Consider the following 20,231-nt stretch of genomic DNA (forward strand, 5'->3'; position numbering starts at 1 on the left):
AGTATTACTTTATTATACATCATTCATATTTAATCATAATTATTAACTTCTCAACAAAAGTAATCTAAATTAAACAATAAATAAATATGTATAAATCTTTATATTACACTCTTAATTTTATCGGAGTTTATTTCTGATTGTGAATTTGGTGCACCATTCATATGATAAATGACACAATTATGTAACTTGTCCCGACACAACTTTTAAATGATTGAGTCTCATGAATGATTTCATTAAGACTCGTCTTCAAATAAAAGCAAATAAATATTGTTCCCGGCTCGGATAGGATTGCCTCCAGTGCGAGGATACCTGTGGGAAACAAAAAAAATAAAATAAAAGCAAATAGATATTGTAGAAAACAAGAATGTTTTAAGCATATCCTAGATCTGTGTTGCGGACATGCGAATGAATAGAATCATTCTAACAACATATACATAACCACATATGCAAATCTTAGTATAATATTTATGTAATGTCAAGATAAAGATTTATATATAATCAGTACATCATTCACCATTTATTTGTATAATTTTTTTCAAGGGTCGATGATAGAACTCACAGTGTATAATACTCTTAGACTACAAGTATCTACATTTTTCTCTAAATTATATTAGGTACAAGATGCATACCACAAAAATATCATTGTTAATATGTCCAGGACCATAAAACAACACTGGTTGATAGCTCACAGTGTGAGTGAATTATAAGTCCAAACCAAAGTCATTTGAAATGTTTCTGGATTGACCACATGGGAGGGTTGTCTAAACATAATTAACGCTTTTGGACTAAATTTAAGTTAATAATTATATATACCAAATGTTTGAATAGTGAAGTATCACATTAAATATTACAGGACCAGTTAAAGAGAATATAATTGGAAAAGATTTGTGAAATTATTGTATAAAGGTTCTGTTTCAAAATAGTTTCACCTATGTTTCTTCACTCTTTCATGCCTCGATAAAAATGGGACTCCCATGTGGTTGGAGGCTCCTCGATCGAGGTCAGGTTCAACAAGTGGTCACAGAGCTTATGGTTCGATTGAGACATGAGGTACTTAAGGGGAAGTAGATGATAATTGTGTGCTACCCACACTGAAGAGGGAGATTGTTGGAAATATTCAAGTGTGAAGTCCTACATTAGATATTAGGCGATGACTTCAAGAGTTTGTAAGTGAAAAAGACTCATGAAATCATTATCTTAAAGTTTTGGTTCAAGATGTGGTCTCTCACTTATATTTCTTTACTCTTCTCATGCCTCGGTAACAATTGAACTTCCATGTGGTTAAAAAGCTTCATTTTTCTGTTGAGATAAGCCTGATCTGGATTCCTATTATATATATTGGTATTGTGATTGTGTTCAAAGCACACCAAACTACATAAAGAACATTCCTAGTCCAATTTCCTAGCAGGCAGAAATTGAAGTTTCTGCTGAACATGGAACTTTTTCATTTCATTGCTCTCATTTTAATGTTCTGCTGCAATATTCATTTTGCTCAAGCAAGTGAATTGCCTCCTATCACTGAGACAAGCAATTCAAAGGTATACATTATCCATGTGACTAGGCCAGAGGGTAATCTATTTGCTCAACCAGAAGATTTGGAGGGCTGGTACCATTCATTCATGCCATCTACAACTATGAGCTCTACCGAAAAACCGCGAATGATTCATTCGTACCAGCATGTGTTGAGTGGATTTGCTGCAAGACTCACTCTAGAGGAGCTCAGAGCTGTAGAAAAGAAGAATGGCTTCATTTCGGCTCATCCGGAAAGGATGCTACGCCGTCAAACCACACATAGCCCACAATTCTTAGGCTTGCAGCAATCGAAGGGATTATGGAAGGAGTCAAATTTCGGAAAGGGAGTTATTATTGGGGTAATAGATTCCGGAATAACACCTAATCATCCTTCATTTAGTGGTGAAGGAATCCCACCCCCACCTTCCAAATGGAAAGGGAGATGTGAACTTAATAGGAAAGCTTGCAACAACAAACTCATCGGCGCGAGGTTTATAAACATAGCAGGCAATGCGACGAAAGTGGATCCACCAATTGATCAAGTTGATGATGGACATGGGACTCACACAGCAAGCACAGCAGCTGGTGCATTTGTGAAGCATGCAAATGTGTTCGGAAATGCCGAAGGCACAGCATCAGGGATAGCCCCTTATGCTCATTTGTCAATATACAAAGTGTGTTTAGGAGAAGACTGTGGTGAGAGTAACCTGCTAGCTGCAATAGATGCAGCTATAGAGGATGGTGTGGATATAATATCAATATCCCTTGGTCTAAGTAAACCATCTCCATTTTTCGGAGATAGCATTGCAATAGGTGCATTTGCAGCAATTAAGAAGGGGATATTGGTGAGTTGTGCAGCAGGAAACTCTGGCCCATTTAATGGCACCGTAATTAATGCAGCCCCATGGATTCTCACAGTTGGAGCAAGCACTATCGACAGAACATTTGTCGTAACAGCAAAGCTTGGAGACGGGCAAGAATTCGAAGGTGAATCACTTTTCCAGCCTTCCAATTTTTCTCGAAAATTGCTACCCTTAGCATATGCTGGAAAAGATGGCAAACATGGATCTGCATTTTGTGCTAATGGATCCTTGAGTGACATTGAACTTAGAGGCAAGGTTGTTTTGTGTGAGAGAGGAGGGGGAATTGGAAGAATCGCGAAAGGTCGGGAAGTGAAAAGAGTAGGTGCAGCCGCTATGATTCTCATGAATGATGAAGTCAATGGATTCAGTCTCTTAGCTAATGTGGATGTTCTACCTGCCACTCATGTAAGCTATGTTGCTGGACAAAAGATTAAGGCCTATATAAATTCGACCGCGACGCCTACAACGACCTTTTTATTTAAGGGAACGATCCTTGGAAACTCCCTAGCTCCTGCTGTTGCATCTTTCTCATCAAGAGGTCCTAACTTGCTAAGTCCTGGCATTTTGAAACCAGATATCATAGGGCCAGGTGTGGACATCCTAGCTGCTGCACCATTCCTAGTCGGTAACTCGAAACCCGAATACAACATTATGTCTGGAACATCAATGGCATGCCCTCATCTTAGCGGCGTTGCTGCATTGCTAAAAAGCTCCCATCCTGAATGGTCTCCGGCTGCCATAAAATCAGCCATAATGACATCTTCAGACATACTAAACCTCGGACACAAATCCATTATCGACGAAACACTCGGGCTAGCAAATCTCTTTGCCACGGGTTCTGGCCATGTGAATCCAACAAGAGCAAATGATCCTGGATTAGTTTATGATATCAAACCTGATGATTATATACCTTATTTGTGTGGTTTAGGCTATAGTGATAATCATGTTGGAATCATTGCAAATAGAGCAGTTAAGTGCACTAAAAAATCAAGCATTCATGAAGGAGAACTCAACTATCCTTCTTTTTCTGTTGTGCTTGGTTCCTCACAGAGATTCACAAGGACTGTAACAAATGTTGGTGAGGCATATTCATCTTATGTTGTCATTATTACAGCACCAGAAGGGGTTAAAGTGAAGGTGCAACCAAAGAAGCTTAGTTTTTCAAAAGTGAACCAGAAAGTGAGATTTTCAGTGACATTCATCAAGCATATAGGGTCAGGTAATAAGACAAAGGAATATGCTCAAGGGTTTCTAAAATGGGTCTCTGCTAAATACTCAGTAAGGAGCCCTATCTCTGTCAAATTTGTATAAGCAAGAATTACCAAGTTTGTACATGCACCATACAATAATATGGGAGCCAAAATTTTAATAATAAAATGGGGCCATTTTGATCTCTATTTTCATTCCATCCATGCTTAAGCAAAATTTAAACTATATCACTAAAATATTTTGGAATCTTACTTTCAAGTAAGTGTATAAATTAAGGTGCAGTTATCTGTCGAGAACAACATAGTTAAATGGTTCCTTTATTTAGTATGTGTATCGTATATCAGGTTTTTTATAAAAGAAATTTTGTAATCATAATATAAAAAGTGATGAACTGATATAGTCGGCCAAATATATAAAAAGGAGAGAGAAATGCATTTCTTTTCGGCCTACAGAACAGTGAAAGATTTTGTCATTTTAATTTCACAATTTGGGATTATTTTCCAAGAAGGAAAGCAAGATCTAAAAGGAAAGAAAAAGATAACTTCTCCAATGAAAAACAATTATTTCTTTAGGGTCATGCATTGCATTTGCTTGGACTACCGTCCATGTCCACCACCACTCATCAAGAGGAAGACAAGTAAAATGATTGTCCCTCTATATAAAAAGTTGGTCTAGAAATGATAGATGTATTTAACCTTACCCTCTTGTAAAATAATTTAAATATGTTATTTTCCATTATATAAAGTGTGTAATATCATTCAAACACAATTCTTATATTTTTTTGTGTAGAAAATCGCGAATTAATTTCTCATACCAATTCGTATTTCTTATGAACTGGTTATCCTTAAGGAATAAACCAAATTTTTAGATACGGTTCAAGTAAAAAAAAATGGTAATGTATCATTTATATGAATGAGTTTATAGGAAATAAGAACGAATTTTATTATTAGGTATTTTTATTATGGTGAAACAAAAGTTGATTTATATATAAAACAAGTAGTACTAAAAATGATTGTGCATAGAGTTATAGAAACTAGGATAAATATACCTCTAGTGTGCCAATAATTAACAGAGTAATATATTACATACTACTATCCACATCGGAATAAATGAGAATCACTTATTATGTCACTATGTGTATGACAAATTCCTTGGGAGGACATGAAACACTAGCATCTACATCAACAAAAGGAAAACACTAAGCAATCAACTCATTAATAAAAAGTAGGATAACTTCTTGTTTTTTTATGAGGTTAATTTTTTGTAACAAGGTGATTATGTCATTAATGATAAAGAAACGTTTAAAGCAACTACAATCACAAATAATATTTTTATTCTTTTTTAAGTCGGACATATTATTTCATAATTTATTACAAGTCTTTGTGAAATAAGAACAATATCTATTTTTTCCTTACAATGACACAAACAATATTCTTATTTTTATTTGGATCGCACAATATCTACATTTTTTCTCATAACATCTATATTTCTCCTCCCTTTCTCTTATTTAAGAACAACAAAAAATTGTTCTTATTTAAGAACAAAAGTCAAAAAATAAAAATAACACAGCAGAGAATAAAGTAAAAATGTTCTTATTCTATTAAAAACAATCTTAAGAATAATCATTGTGATTCATGCTCAAAACAAAGAAACAGAGGGATAGTTACTTGACTCACTAGTTAAATGTTTTAATTTTAGACATTGGCATTAGGATGTAATATTTATCCTGAGGGTAAAGATTTATAGATAGTCGATGTCTAGGAAGTAAGTCTTATTGTTTCATACTTAGTTTAAATACTTAAATATGTGTTGTATTAATTTTCTACTTGTCAATAAGTTTTAAATAAAACTTTAACATAGACAAAAGATATTTATTAATCTGGGGTTGACAAGTTGGAATGTAAGTTCAGATCACTTGTCTCATTCTACTAACTATGATTTAAATATACATTGAGTTACTTCTCTCAATTGTCAATTGATTTTGATATTTAATTCGCCATTCAACATTGTGCATATTTTTCTCTTGATTCTAATATAGACTCGATGTTTCCTCTCGTCTCTTACTGTTACAGATGCAGGTCTTGTCATGTACTTTGGCTTTAAGCCTCATCCTGAAGAATGAAAACATTGAAATATAACAAAAGCTTGTGCATTTTCAAGGATTCAACCCTAAAAGTTTATTTGCGAGTTTGGTTTCAGAAGGAAAAATGAAGGCTTGAAAGTCATATACAAGTGTATTTTATGGCTTCAAAGTCTTCTCATTCTCTATCTTACCCTCCACAAACCAACCCGCAAACAAACCTTAAAGGACTCTAAGAAATATTTAAGTATATATGAAAGAATCTTAAAAAAGTTAGAGTAAAAATTGATTTTGATCTCTAAGAAATTGTATTTTAATTTAATCCTTAAAAAATAAAAAATTCAAAGAATAGTTAAATATTACAAATGTGAACCAGTACAAATTATCATAAAAATATTATTAAAAACTAGTTTGACCGATATTTCGGAATTTTGGGGAATAATTTAGATTTACTATCTTTTCAATGACTAAATTGGATATGAAAAAATAATAATGGATGCACAATGGGGTCTCAACTCATAAAACTATTCATAATAAGCCTTCCCCTAGCAACCCAAAAACTTTAAAGTGAAACATTTAGTCAATTTGATTTTACAAAGTAATATTCTTAGGATCATGTACCTGGTTGTACTAATGTCCATTAGTCTTGAAGACAAAAACAACCAATTTAACTACACCTAATGTCAATTAAAGTGATTGTCCCTATCAATGAAATTGGAAATTTGATTTCAATTTTGAATGAAAACAGGTATTAGATTGAATGGCTCATTTTATTTGTATTTGATTACATTTGTAGGTAGTTGAGGAATAAAGAAAGGATTCCCTGACCCTGACCCTATTTGAAGCAAGGGAAAGTTATGCACAATTTTGATGTGGTTGAGGGTTTATTAATGGAATGGAATAATGTTATGTCTTATTGTTCAGTTCTATCTCATTGTCCTCAAATAGGGGTGTCCTGGCATAATTTGGAAGAGTTTAGGGTAGCTCAAAGAAGACACAATTTTTTGATAGGGCCATTAGACAATAATAATGTTCAAATGGAATAAGATGATTCTTGATATAATAATATTCAAATCATCCAATATATATTACAAAATAAATAATATTAATATAAATATAGTATCCCAAAAACTTATTGAATAAATTTAATAGGTTTCATTTTCATACCAAATTATAAAAACACTATATTTCAAAAGAATATGGAAAATTAGATGAATTGAAATGACCAAAAACGTAACCTAAATCTGACTCTAAAAACAATAAGTCTAATTTCTATTGGATGAACTATTTGGATCGAGACTCCATACAATTTAGTGGGGATTAGGGTCACCATGAACACCCTTACCATCAAATTCATTTCCATTCAATAATAATGTTGGAAATATGTTATCAAATGAAGTCTTATATTGCATAGTATTAGAATATAGTATTAATGTTATATATTATACTCAAGTCCCTTATTATAATGTGCACAATATATAAGAAATGCCTCATGGGCAGGTGGACCCATGGGGGGGCTAGGATTTGTAATCCTTATTCTCTAATCGCTCAGCATTCCTGTGGACATAGGCACAATTGGTCGAACCCCGTTATTTATTCTATGCATTTTATTTGATTGTTTGTGACCAAAACTGCACAATAATCACTTCCAATGCACCAACAATCAACAAATAACTTAAGCAATTCATATAATGGAACATAACTCCATTCTATGATACCATTTTCAATGGATTCAAACATGGCCTAAATAATGAGAGAATGGAATGAGATGGACGGGATGAAATAGGATGGGTGGAGTAGCATAGAAGAATACTAAGTTAGTTTCAACTCATTCAATTTCTTACCCTAAATTAGTTATGGAAAGAAAGATAGTATTGGATGGAAGTATTAACATTACATTCTATCCCATTTAGACAATCCAAATAATATAACCTATCATCATTCTTCTATTTTGCTTCATTCCATTTGTTTTTACAAGTCCAAAAACGGCCCGAGTATGCGAGACATTAAAATGGTGCTTAAGAAGTTCCTTCATTGAGCACAACATTATGAAGAGGAATTTGTATCATTTCAGATTGAAAATTAAGAGATTGTTATCAAAATTGTTATTTTACAACCGTATGGAGAAGCGTCCTAGATAGTGAGTTTTTCATTAAGGGTGGAATAGTTCAGGTCGCTTATTAGAGGTCTATTACGTGGCCTATAATAGGTTAGGTTAAACCAGAGTTTTTTTGGTGAACAAGCCAGACTCAGACTTTTTGAAAAACCTATTTATTTTAATATACCATATTGTAGGTTATCCAAAAAACCTATTAAGTCTAACAGACCGATCTATTTAGTTATATCATATAATATGTTTATATTATACAATTTTAATATAAGTAATATTATAATATACATGTAATTTTAATATAAAAATGTATACAAAAATATAATTTAATTGTTATGGTTAGAAAAGTCTAATTAAAGTAAGAATATTAGCATATTTAAATGTATACAAGATGTCATATTTTAAGATTATAAAGTATAATATGCATTTAAACAAACTAACAAGTCATAGTAGGTTTTTAAACATGACAGACTTACTTTGAATTTTTTTAAACATGTTAACAAACTCAAACTCCTATATGCTATACAAGTTAGCTCTGTTTAAGGAAAAATCTAGCATCGCTTTACCTATTTTTACTCTTACTTTACATCAAGATGTAAATACCCTACATAAGATAATATATAAAAAAAGTTTGCTTCTTTGTTTATTTTATTTTAATGGCATTACAATACTAAATGTGCTAAAATTATCCACAATTCATAACCCATCAAAATTAAATCAAACCGTTAGAGTTAGTGAATTTAAATGCATATAATCCAATGAATAATGTTAATAATGAATGAATTCAAATTCATTCATAAAATTCAATGAATATCAATGATATATGAATTTGAATGGATAACCAATTTATCCAAAAAAAAAAGTTTTCTTGCTTTCAATTTTATTTAATATTTAAAAAAAATAAACTTAAACAAATTCCTTTATGATTTTCACTCTCACTTTTAATATTTTATTAAATTGATATTTATTGTGTATGTTGTTAATATTAAAAGTTTATTCTTATTTACATAAAATATATAAGTATGAGAAAAAAATGTATACACATTAACTGTGTATGAATTTTATACATTATCACTCTATCATTTTTCATTTATATTTAATCATTAAAAAACTTAATCGAAATGAATGATAAATTATATAATAATTATATATAAATCTCTATGCTGACAATGCTTAGATATTACACTCTATAAAATATTTGTTAAAAACTTTATACGTACACCTTAAACGTCACATGCTTCTAAAATATTGCAATTTTTTTAAAGTTCAAAAAATCACTTTTAAAAAAAATCATTTTCTAAAAAATTATTTTTGAAAAGTGCATTTTTAAATGATGATTTTAAAACATGTTTTATTGAGATATTAATTTTTAAAATAATGATTTTCTTTAATAGTGTTTTTAATTCTAATTAAAAAATCAAATGGATTGGATATTCGTCCCTCCAAATCAATGAAAATGGAGTCATGGATGGATTGGAATCCATCCATTAAGTTTGGATATGGATGATTGAATAATTTAAAATATAATTTAAATGTTTTTATATGGATTGATAGATAGTTTTTCATCCGTCCATTAGCATACAAATCCCAAATTCATTCATATTCATCCATTTACCACCCTTAAACAATACTTTATCGATGAATATGATTTATGATAGAACATTATGGCGTCGTCCAATCCATGTAGTCCACTCCACCAAATGGGATAAGTGTTTGCCCTGATGTTGCTGCTTTGTCCAACTGCCATAATATCTGCCACAATGACTTCTGCAGATATACTGAATTTAGGACACAACCCCATTTTTTGATGAAACACTTGAGCCTGCAGATCACTTTGCCACAGGTTCTGGCCATGTGAATCCATCAAAGAGCAAATGATCCTGGATTAGCTTATGATATTCTAATGAATATATATCTTATCTGTATGGTTTGGGCTAGAGTGATAGTCAAGTTGGGATCATTGCACATTGAACAATTAAGTGCATGAAAATTCTATCATTCCAGAAGAAGAGCTCAAAGATGTGCTTGGCCCTTTATAGACATTCACAAGAACTGTGACAAATGTTGGTGAGGCCTATTCATCTTATGTTGTCATTGTTACAGCACCAAGAGTGGTTGAAGTGAAGGTCCAACCAAATAAGCTTAACTTTTCAAAAGTGAACCAGAAAGAGACATATTCTGTGACATCAAACTGTGCAGAGTTAAGCAGTGTTCTAAAATGTGGGTACTACAATTACGATCATTGCAACATGGATTGTGGCCGTTGCAGTGTAAATTATGTTGTGATTAAAAGGGTATTTTTGAATTTGATGCAGTCCTATGCAGCCCAAATATGGTCTGATGTGGTCACATCATTCTGATTCGGTATCACACCGTAATAAGACACTTGGAACATAGTCAAGGGTTTCTCAAGGGTCTCTAGAATGGGTATCTGCAGAATACTTCGTAAGGAGCCCTATCTCTGTCAAATATGTATAAGCAAGAACCATGAAGTTCATAAACCAGACAATCAGTGTCAAGTTGGCTACAACATGCAATAAGTGGGAGATAAAAAAATTTAATGGTACACTACTACAATGGCACCATTTTAATCTCTATTTTCATTCCATCAATGCCAAAGCTAAATGTAAACCAGATTACCAAAAGATGTTGGAATCTTGCTTTCAATTAAGTGCATAAGTTTAAGTGTGGTTCTGTATCAAGATCATGAAGAAATGGAAGGTAATACAGAAACTACATTTTTTTTCAGATAAAGATTTTCAGCCAACAGAACAATGAAAGATTTCGTCAATTTGATTTCACAATTGCAAATTAATTTCCACGAAGGCAAGCAAAATCTAAAAGGAAGGAAAAAGATGTCTGCCCCAATTCTTTAGGACAATGTACCTGGTTTAACTAACGTCAATGTCCACTAGTCTTCAAGATGTAAACAACCAATTTAACTACACAGTGATTGTCCTTCTCCATTATTAAACAAACTAAATATGTTCTATTCCATTATATTAAAGTTGTAACACTAATTTCACTGGTTGAAGTGAAAGTTGAAACTAGATCTACATGATCAAAAGGAAAATGTTAAGCAATGCTCTGGAGAATAATGATAGAATTTGATTTGGTAGAAGTGATGGCACCACTATTTGTGAAAATTATCTACACAACAAAAGTCCTACACTACCAACCAGTTAAGGGGTAACAGGCTAACAGCAACCCGTACTTCATTGTGTTTCGCTTATAACTTCGATTACACCCATGAGGAAGAAAAAAGGGAATGAAGAGCACAGAGAAAGAGGGGATGTAGGGAGAAGTGGAAGAAGAAGAAGTAGGTGGGATATACACTTGACTCATTAATTATTTTTTTTTATAATTTTAGCTGTAATTTTTAATCTATAGACTCTGTTTCCTCTCTCTCATTTCTTCCAATATGCATGTCCTCTCATGTGATAGAAAATGAGCTTGTGCATTGTCCACAATTCAACCCTAAAGGGTTCTTGTGGATGAGAATGTGTATAAAACCATTCATAAGCTTTCCCCTAACACCATAAACTTTTAAGTGAGTTGGTAATTGGCAAGCTAAAAATAAAGAGAGATTTAACAGAATGTCCAAGATATTGATTACAACATAACAGAGAGCATGGCAATGGTGGAAAATAAATGGAAACATCTCACCGAAACATTATTTCTACGTCTTAAGAAACTCCAAAAAAAAATAAATCAAAGGCTTCGATAAATTACCTGGATTGGTTTTAGTTCCCCGTCTTTGTACAAAACTTCAAAATGATGATAAATAGACAGAAACCAGAAAGTCCTCATTGAAGGGAGCTTCTTCTACCAGTCAATAGCTTTTCAATAAATTCATTATGAAGATCTAACATCCATTTCAGAAAAAACATGGCATGATTTCCTACAAAAGATTACAGGTAATAGACGAACTCCTGTGAATATCAGAAAAGAATACATCCAAACTCGGGTTGGGACGGAAAGATGCCTCTCAGTCATAACCAATAGCAGAAAATTTGACATCTGTGATATCCAACCATAGTAAAGGCTCCATAACAGAATAAAAATTTGAACACATTCCAAATCATCATCCAAAACCAGGAGGTACGTCAGGGTCTTCTTCGTCACAACAATCCGAAAGTGGATTGTGCCCAACATCGGTTGAAAATCCAGGAGGCCCATCACCATTATCATCAGTTTCACCAACTGCATCCGGTAATGAGTGGGAATCCTCCTTCTGCTCTGCAGTGGACCCTTGTCTATGAGCGTGCTCCTTCCCTTTATCATGCTCCTCATGATTGTTATTCAGATGATGATTATGTAAGAGAGTGAAACCCGGTGGTTCTGCAGGCTCATTTTCACACAAGTCATCATCAATCTCAGTAGCTGAAGTTGTTTCACTTTGTCTCTGAATTGGCACCACATCAGTTGTGGATAAGAGAACCTCATCTTTCCCCTTCGGATTCGCCAATTTGTCATAGACAGATTGCACCGTCTCCGTGATTTCACTTTTCATGCCATCAGTTGACCCAATTATTTGCCATAAACTATCGGATATCTGGCCCATTACTTTACCACTGGTAATAAAAATAAAGAAGCGGAATTAAAATTCTCTTCGCAACATGCGTATCTCATGTAAATTGACCAAACTACTTCCAAAATAAGTCATCAGCAAGATCTCTTTTAAAATAAAAAAATATGCAATTTAAACAAGACCTAGATGTTCAGGGTTATTATCTTACCCGACTTCCTCATATATGGCATCAGAAAGCTGTCTGGGTTTCATATTTTCTGCTCCAGCGCGATTAAGTGCCGTCGACTGCTTCACAGTTGAGATAATATGTTCTCGCAGCTCTTCCTGTCATAGATATTATGATTAGTACTAGTAGTTATAAATATCATCGGCTAACATGGCCTCGGCCACCCAGTGCACGATACACCCACCAGTCTTAGTGGGGTTCAAGGAGGGTAGATCAGTGGATGTACAAAATGTTACCCTCAAAAGCAAAAAGACTCTTTACATGATTTGAACTCATTGACTCACAAAACAAACAACTTTACCGTTACTCCTAGACTTACAACACAACTGGCTAATAACTCAAACAAAAAAAATAAACTAAAAACTCAAGGGCATCAAATACATGTTGGAAATTAAAATAGTACGACAATGTTTTAAATTGCACTCCACAATCTCGCAATTGCAATCACAATATCACAGTTTGAGAGTCTCCACAACGGCATGGCGTAATTGCGGCGGCAACAACTGCATCTTCACACAATTTTCCACAATTGCAATAAAGGTAAACACAATCGCATACGCAATTTACAACACTAGTAAATTGGATATATATATATATATATATATATATTATACGTTATCCTTGAGTTTACGAATGATATTGAAACGAAGCTTGTCAAAATCACCATCGTCTTTCAGTTTTGCTATCACTTCTTCTTTACTAACCATTACCCTTCTTTCACTGCTTCCCATCACCAACCACTTTTCTCCCTTTCTCTCACTTCTCTTCTTGCTTCATCAGATACCTGTTTTTATTATAAAAATCACAGATTTTCTAATCTTTCGGTATTTGTGATTGTCCCTCTAAAAAATCGAATGAGATCCAGTCGGACTTTGCAGACCAATGCCTCGTTAGTATCTTCTAAAATCAATAGATCCCAATTAGATAAATCAATAATCTTTAAATATCAGGATTAAATTAAAAGTTAATACTAGTGTAATATATAAAGACTTAAATACATAGTGTCCAGATTCATTTAGATTACTTAAATGCATTGAATATTTTTTCTCATAAAATATTAATGTTGAGTATTTTTTTAAGACAGAATGTTATCTAAGTTGTAATATATAATTCAGTTAAAGCTGTACCAAAAACATATATAATTCAGTTAAAAGTGTTTTATATTAAAGATGGAGGAAATTACTGTAACATATCATTGATACTCACATGAGAAACATTAAATAATTATTAAGAAGAGGTGGATGGGTTAATGTGATAAAGTGTATTTTACTTTTTTTTGTTTCTTCATTACTAGATAAAAGTCGACTCATCTAAATTTCACTTGATAACAAATAAGATGATTATAATTAGGGGTGAATATGGGTCGGGTTGGGTAAGATGATCTAAAATGATATGAACGGGAAAACAATAAAAACTTTAATCGTAAGAATTGGTTAGATGAATAACCTACCACGAATGCCAACAAGTATAAAAATATTAAGTTATAACCTACAATTTTCATCATCACCACCCCAACAATCTCATATCAATGACAAAATTGAAATCATTGGAATTTCTGGCTAGCACTAAACCAAAATGGTGCATCTCTGCCAACAATCTTTCAGACAAATATAGAAATATACACATAAGGGGCACCTTGTCAATCACAATTTTGTACAATTTGGTAAACAGGCCTCAATTAAGTGCCAAATTTGAGTCACCTAATATGGTACATGAGGTACAACATTAAGTCCTAATCATGGACAAAGTACAATTAATTTCATTTCACAGATGCTTATGGAAAATGAATCACAAATCAAACTAATGTAGTCATGAAAGGTTAATCCTAGGCAAAGGTTACTACTGAAGAATCCTTCTGCTCCTGTCTCTGATAGGCTTGTCCAGGTTCCTGCAAAATTGCAAAATAAATAATCCCAGTTAGGAAATAAAATGATTGACTAATAATCCTGACTTTTGGTAACATTAATTAAAGATCATTACCTATCATCATCGTGTGAATTACTTCTCGATGGTTCCGACTGTGTCTGAGATGGTTTGGATGCCTGCATGAATTTTTATGACCAGGTATTAATAATGGCTGCATGCATGACTAGATAAACATACAATAAAATGAGTGAAATACTATTGATCTGCATTATTACCGCGGAGCATAATTGTTTCCTGCATCTGTCATGAACCTCCAGGTATTCTTCGTAGGACTACAACCAATACACAGAAAGAGCCGATTAATAGAATAAATATGCAGCCTGAAATAAATAGTTATGCCAATATTGGATAAAAATCAGGAACTTGAACAAAACAATTGATAAAACTATATCCTGTCAGCATCATGCAGATTTTAAAACAGCTTTAATACCTAAAACCTTCTTCGAACTCAATGTGGAGAGAAAAATAAAATGGAAATGGAAACAGAAAGAAGGGAAAGACAAAGATAGCACACAAGGATACACCATCAGTCCATCACACGCATTTCAGCTGGCCAATCCAGTAAAACAACCGATATCAGGAAACATTCATTTACTGTGATTATGATTATAGTGCATGTCCATCTTTAGTCTTTAACATGTTTTAAATTCTTCACACAAAAATGAGGGAAAGAAACAGAAAATAAGGCGCAAAGCAAAACAAAATAGTTGATGAGAGAATAAAAGATAGTTTTCCAGTACCATGTCAAGAAAATCATCTTCAGTTAGGGTGCTAGCTAACGGGCTTTCAGCAGAAAGACCCCAAACATCAAGTTCAGGAGCCACATTCCTCTCAACTTGTAGCTTAGGAATATTCCTACTAAAATGAGAACGTTTACTAGGCAACATTCCGGTGAAATTTGAGCCACTGAATCTATGATTTGCTGAATGAAATCTATTTACTTCAGCTATACTGTGGTATGTTACGGAAGGATGAGGCAGAGGCATTGACCAAGAACTATTCTGTAGGGGGAAGTTACAGTCTTCGCCAGCCGTGAAGCTTTGAATCTCTGCAGACTGCCCCTTCAAAGAAAAACTATCCCTGGATGAACTGCAATGCAGAGACCAGTAAGCAGTAAGCTGATAGGTTGTTTAAGTTGATGGTATTAGTTATGAAATTCATTAGAAAAGGAATAGGATAAGATATGTTAATTGATTATTTAGATTTAATTAAATATTGATATTACTTTAATATTTCTAGAATGTTCTTGTTGTGAGATGATGAGACTTGTGCGGTCACCATCATGTTAGGATTTCTTTATTTTCTTTATAAAAAGTGTCTTGTTCATCCACTGAAAGAATGAAATATGAATTTTATCTTCTAGTTTTATCCCGTTTTTTAGGAGTAGATTAATTTCTATAGTGTTCTTGGTAGACTGTGATTTGCACTCTATCACAAGCCTCCTGAAAATGTCTCTCATAACTCATTATATTTTACTGCTCTACAGGATATTACCTGCTCAAGGGGTCATCCGAATCAGTGTTACCATCAAGGAGTTCACAAAGAGCTAGACCAATTTCTGGAGACAACTCCTGGAAAAGGAAATTGACTCAGAGTGATATAATATTATTCACAATTTCCTAGAGACCTAGAGGGAAAAGATAAACAATAAAGCTCTCGATTTAATGGGAACCTGGCAATCTCTGCTAATTTTGACAGGTTTATAGTCATTCAATGGATTCTTGAGATGAATAGTCTTATGGAAAGGCAAGTCATGTAACCGCAGCCATTTGACCTTAAAACTGCGACCCCAGGGACTACTTTTACCACTTCTGTCACTCCAGATATTGTTTCTATCTCTCCTCCTCCCAATTGAGGACATCATCTGTGCATACCCTTGGAAGGAACCACTCATATTGACACTAAATATGAGTATTACTCTACCTGAATTCTGCAAGATGAGAAAACGCTTCTCAAGAAATTTCACTTTTTTTAATTTATTTTCCTAGTTCTGTCACAATTCTAAAGCATACAAAAAAATAACTATTATAATATAAGATCGGAAAGGAGAGAACTTACATGAAAGGCTTCTTCTAGAATCGGTTCATTCATGACTTGAGTAGCCCAAATTCCTTTCTCAACTGACAAACTAATATTTTGGTGGTTCAAACTCTTAATGATAAAATACTTTGTATTATACAATTTTTCCATTTGAGTTACAGTTGAAAGCCCAGTATGACAATGAGAATGTCCCACTTTGTCAGCCCTAGTTTGATTGCTTTCCTCATTAGCCTTGTAACTTGATCTCTCTAATAAAAGATATACACGCACACACGTCTATAAGAAAATTTAAGAAATTTTTTGAGTAAGCGCATATACATATGTGATAATCACCCTCATTTAATTCATTACAACTGAAGTCACTGATGAATTGGAAAAAACTGAAAGTAAATATTGCTAGATTAAAAGAATGATGAATTCGAGAAATGACATAGAATCTGAACAAATAACAAGGAGACAAATAAAAGCTCCTTAGTTAACATGATACTTTATGCAACAATAGACCAAACATTATCACCACCTGGGTCATCTGAATTTCCAAGGTCCTGTTTCCGTTCAGTCACCGATGAAACAACTAGCGGTATATTTTCCTTTGCACTATCAGAAGACATATCCCACTGACCTGTCATCGAAACATTCAATTTTAAGTTACAGTTGAAATGGACATCACATGGTACAACCACCTGATACTAAAAATGGGGAAAGAACAGTAAAAGTTACCATGCTGAGAAAACAAATTACAACACAGCTTTTTTGGTTTACAATTACTAACTTGATTTGCCAATTTTACAACACAAATCACTACGATGGTACTTAATATTATTTTAAAAAAATCAAAACCTAAGACAAAGATTAATTAATAGGGAATATCTGACTATGAACAAGCAATTCAAAATGGCAATGGTAATTCTTCCATTTTCCTTTTCCTTGGTATCATGTTCCATAACCAAGACTTTACATTCTCCATAATGCATTTCACTTTGTCCAAATCTCGTGTCTTTTTTCCCACCCTTTTAGCAAGGTCCTCAATACTTCTTTCACTATCTTCTGCACCTAAAGAATGGTTTGTTGGGGAAATAACACACCAAGGGTCCGAGGTACAAAATTTAACCTAGTTAGCCGACCCCACCTGGTGGGATTAATCCTTGTTATTATAGACCATCTTCCTACGCCTACTAGTAAATTCCAAGATGAATGTGCATTTCCTCCATAAGTCAAGAGTAAAATCCACAAGTACCAATTTCCAAAACATAAGTTTTACAGTTTGGTAATTTAAATTGATTTTCCCACCTTCTTGGTATCTTTAACATATAATTTCCACAATTTTCAAATTTTCTTTTACACAAATTACCAAGCTGAAAACAAATATTACAATGTTACTTTAAATTTTATGAGCCTTTAATGGTTCATAAGAAGAACCTTTTAATTAGAACCTTGACATATGACATTCACATGAGATAGAAGAAAAGATTAAGGGATATCTGGTTCCATTTCCATTTCCCTTTCTGATTGTCATTGTTCTCACCTCGTTTATGTGTTCAATGATAGTTAAGAACACAGTTTCCTTCCATCTCTATACGACATCACACCTTCGTTAATCAGCTACTAATGTTTCTCTAATTCTCACTCTATATTTCCACTCGTAAGAGAGCAAACAACCACGTGGCTTTTCTGATGCATTAAGTGCTCTATTTATAGAAGAATTCAGGAAAAGTTATCGCAGGAAATAAATTCCCACTATACTGGAAACTCCCGGAGTTAACGAATACACTCCCACTAATCTGATTCATTAATTGTCAACCACCATAATATTAGGCATTTTAATTCATATTAGTAACATGAACCACTTATTCTTAAATTAATCTAGAAAAAGGTTTTAATAACTGAAATTGAATATGTTTTGTAAACATAGAATTGAAATAGGAATAGTGAGAAATGAGTTTGAAGAGAAAATTGAAGGAAACCTGAGTTTGGAGTACGATAATGGTGTCGTGTCCGGCTCAGAACCCTAGCTTCACTCGCTGCCGCGTTATCACTTCACTTCGCTCGTTGTCGTTCTGATACTGATTTTTTTGAAATGATACTTCAATTCAATCCATGTGATGTGAGTAACTGAGTTTCGAAATATTATTTCTTTTTTTCCTTTATCATTAATTATGTATAAATTTTTATACTGTAAATACGTAAATATTATACTCATAAATCTAAGTTAAATAAGATGGTAATTAGTTTAGATGTTGTTAGGATGAATATTCCTTATTTCTAGTGAGCCTCATTCCATAAGTGTTTGGACAAAAATGATATATCATTCTATTGTATTTTTTTATTGATCTTCATATCCACAACAAGATAATATATATTACAAGTAAATACTTATATTAATTTTTATTAATGATTGATTTATAAATGATATATATTACTTTCTTATGATCAAAAGAATTTAATATAAAGATATAACATTATTCTTCCTCACATATAACTTGCATTCGTCCACCTTCCGTCTCTCACTCATTCCATTTGCCATCCAAAACAATGAGAGACGTCATATTAAACTTTTTAAAATTGGTAAAATGGTTGTTAGCTAACAATATGTTTAAGATATCTGCACAAATTAGATTATTTCAATCATCAATTATATACAGGGTGTGTATGGCTTGGGTAAGACTTGTCTCTTATCCGACTCTAAATGATGGATTATTTTTTTGAACCCACATTCGGCCTTGAAGCTAATCCGACCCTAAATATCAACGGGGTCAACATTTGAACTCAAATCCAACCATAGACACGATTAAATATAATACATACTTATTTTTGATAAAATATTCTCAATATTATTTATTATTATAGATATGTAAAATGATATATGTATATATATTATTAAACATATATATATATTGAAAAAAATTAGAGAATCAATAATACTTTCGACCAAAGAGATGTTATTACCCTATACATAATTGAATAGAGACACATACAAACAGATGAATGAATGATCATAGAACAGGTAGGACCAAGTCATGATTGTTCTCTGTAACACCGCAAATTTTACGATTTTGAATTATAAGATTTTATTAATATTTTTATTTATTGTATTTTAGAAAATGAATTTCTGGGAATTTTAGGTAAAGAATTAGACGAAACTCTCTTCAGTTTTAGTCTTGAAATTCTATTTCCAATTTGGTTGTAAATTTTCATGATTTTCGGAGACAGTCGGTTTCGGACCGCTGTCGGAGCCGAATCTCACCCGGTACGGCTCAAAAAGTGGTTTTTGAGTTCCGTAACTCGGAATCGAATTCCGATTGCACCGTTGGCTTCGTAAATATTTTTCTAAATACCTATTTTCTAAATATTTTTCACTCGGAATGCCGAAATCCGAAATTCTAATCGAATATTAAGATCGGACGATTTATAGTACCGATCGAGTAATGGTCGATAATACTCGGGCATGTTTATCGCACGTGTCCACGAGATGATCAGTTCGCATTGGGATGTGAGATTTGACTTCCATAAAGCAAATCTCACATCGCTTTCTCAAATATCCCATGAGCTCATCATTAGCCACCCTAGGAGATTTTTTCATCATTGCCTAGAGGAAATCTGATTTCCCTCTCTCCTTAAACCCTCACACTCCACACTTCACTCTCTCACTTTTGCATTTTCAAAGAAGAGGTAAATCCTCTCTTCATTTTTCTCTCATTTTCTCACTTACTTCTTCCATCTTCAATCCTTGATCT

The 20,231-nt window shown here is 33.2% G+C and overlaps 3 protein-coding genes across 4 annotated transcripts; 1 reads left to right on the plus strand and 2 right to left on the minus strand.

The window, feature by feature from the left end:
* On the plus strand, window positions 1,297-3,862 carry LOC109349116 (subtilisin-like protease SBT1.2). The gene has a single exon (XM_019589799.1). It carries the CDS (start codon window positions 1,434-1,436, stop codon window positions 3,684-3,686), a length of 2,253 nt encoding a protein of 750 aa, XP_019445344.1. The 5' UTR covers window positions 1,297-1,433; the 3' UTR covers window positions 3,687-3,862.
* On the minus strand, window positions 11,423-13,320 carry LOC109349119. Of its 2 annotated transcripts, XR_002107921.1 has the most exons (4): window positions 13,146-13,320; window positions 12,514-12,629; window positions 11,779-12,348; window positions 11,423-11,715 (listed from the first exon to the last, which is right to left on the minus strand). XR_002107921.1 is itself a non-coding variant. In XM_019589803.1 (3 exons), exons 1-3 carry the CDS (start codon window positions 13,260-13,262, stop codon window positions 11,859-11,861), a joined length of 723 nt encoding a protein of 240 aa, XP_019445348.1. In that variant the 5' UTR covers window positions 13,263-13,320; the 3' UTR covers window positions 11,423-11,858. The 2 variants fall into 2 exon arrangements, 1 of the variants encoding a protein (XP_019445348.1); XM_019589803.1 differs by having other exon boundaries at window positions 11,423-12,348.
* On the minus strand, window positions 13,998-18,600 carry LOC109349118 (YTH domain-containing protein 1-like). Its single transcript, XM_019589802.1, has 9 exons — window positions 18,462-18,600; window positions 17,018-17,119; window positions 16,516-16,745; window positions 16,130-16,387; window positions 15,952-16,028; window positions 15,198-15,546; window positions 14,673-14,729; window positions 14,512-14,573; window positions 13,998-14,419 (listed from the first exon to the last, which is right to left on the minus strand). Exons 2-9 carry the CDS (start codon window positions 17,106-17,108, stop codon window positions 14,371-14,373), a joined length of 1,173 nt encoding a protein of 390 aa, XP_019445347.1. The 5' UTR covers window positions 17,109-17,119; window positions 18,462-18,600; the 3' UTR covers window positions 13,998-14,370.

This window comes from Lupinus angustifolius, chromosome LG06 (assembly GCF_001865875.1).
Source record: "Lupinus angustifolius cultivar Tanjil chromosome LG06, LupAngTanjil_v1.0, whole genome shotgun sequence".
Classification (NCBI taxonomy): Eukaryota; Viridiplantae; Streptophyta; class Magnoliopsida; order Fabales; family Fabaceae; genus Lupinus; species Lupinus angustifolius.

Excerpts from the sequence above, each read along its gene's own strand:
- LOC109349116 (XM_019589799.1), top strand. The coding sequence starts at position 1,434 with ATGGAACTTTTTCATTTCATTGCTCTCATTTTAATGTTCTGCTGCAAT.
- LOC109349119 (XM_019589803.1), bottom strand. The coding sequence starts at position 13,262 with ATGGGAAGCAGTGAAAGAAGGGTAATGGTTAGTAAAGAAGAAGTGATA. Across the intron at positions 12,630-13,145 it reads TTCGTAAACTCAAGGATAAC|GAAGAGCTGCGAGAACATAT; the intron begins GTATAATATATA and ends TATCTATGACAG. Across the intron at positions 12,349-12,513 it reads GCCATATATGAGGAAGTCGG|TGGTAAAGTAATGGGCCAGA; the intron begins GTAAGATAATAA and ends TTTTATTACCAG.
- LOC109349118 (XM_019589802.1), bottom strand. The coding sequence starts at position 17,108 with ATGTCTTCTGATAGTGCAAAGGAAAATATACCGCTAGTTGTTTCATCG. Across the intron at positions 16,029-16,129 it reads AAATTAGCAGAGATTGCCAG|GAGTTGTCTCCAGAAATTGG; the intron begins GTTCCCATTAAA and ends TTCCTTTTCCAG. Across the intron at positions 14,730-15,197 it reads AAGATGATTTTCTTGACATG|TCCTACGAAGAATACCTGGA; the intron begins GTACTGGAAAAC and ends TATTGGTTGTAG.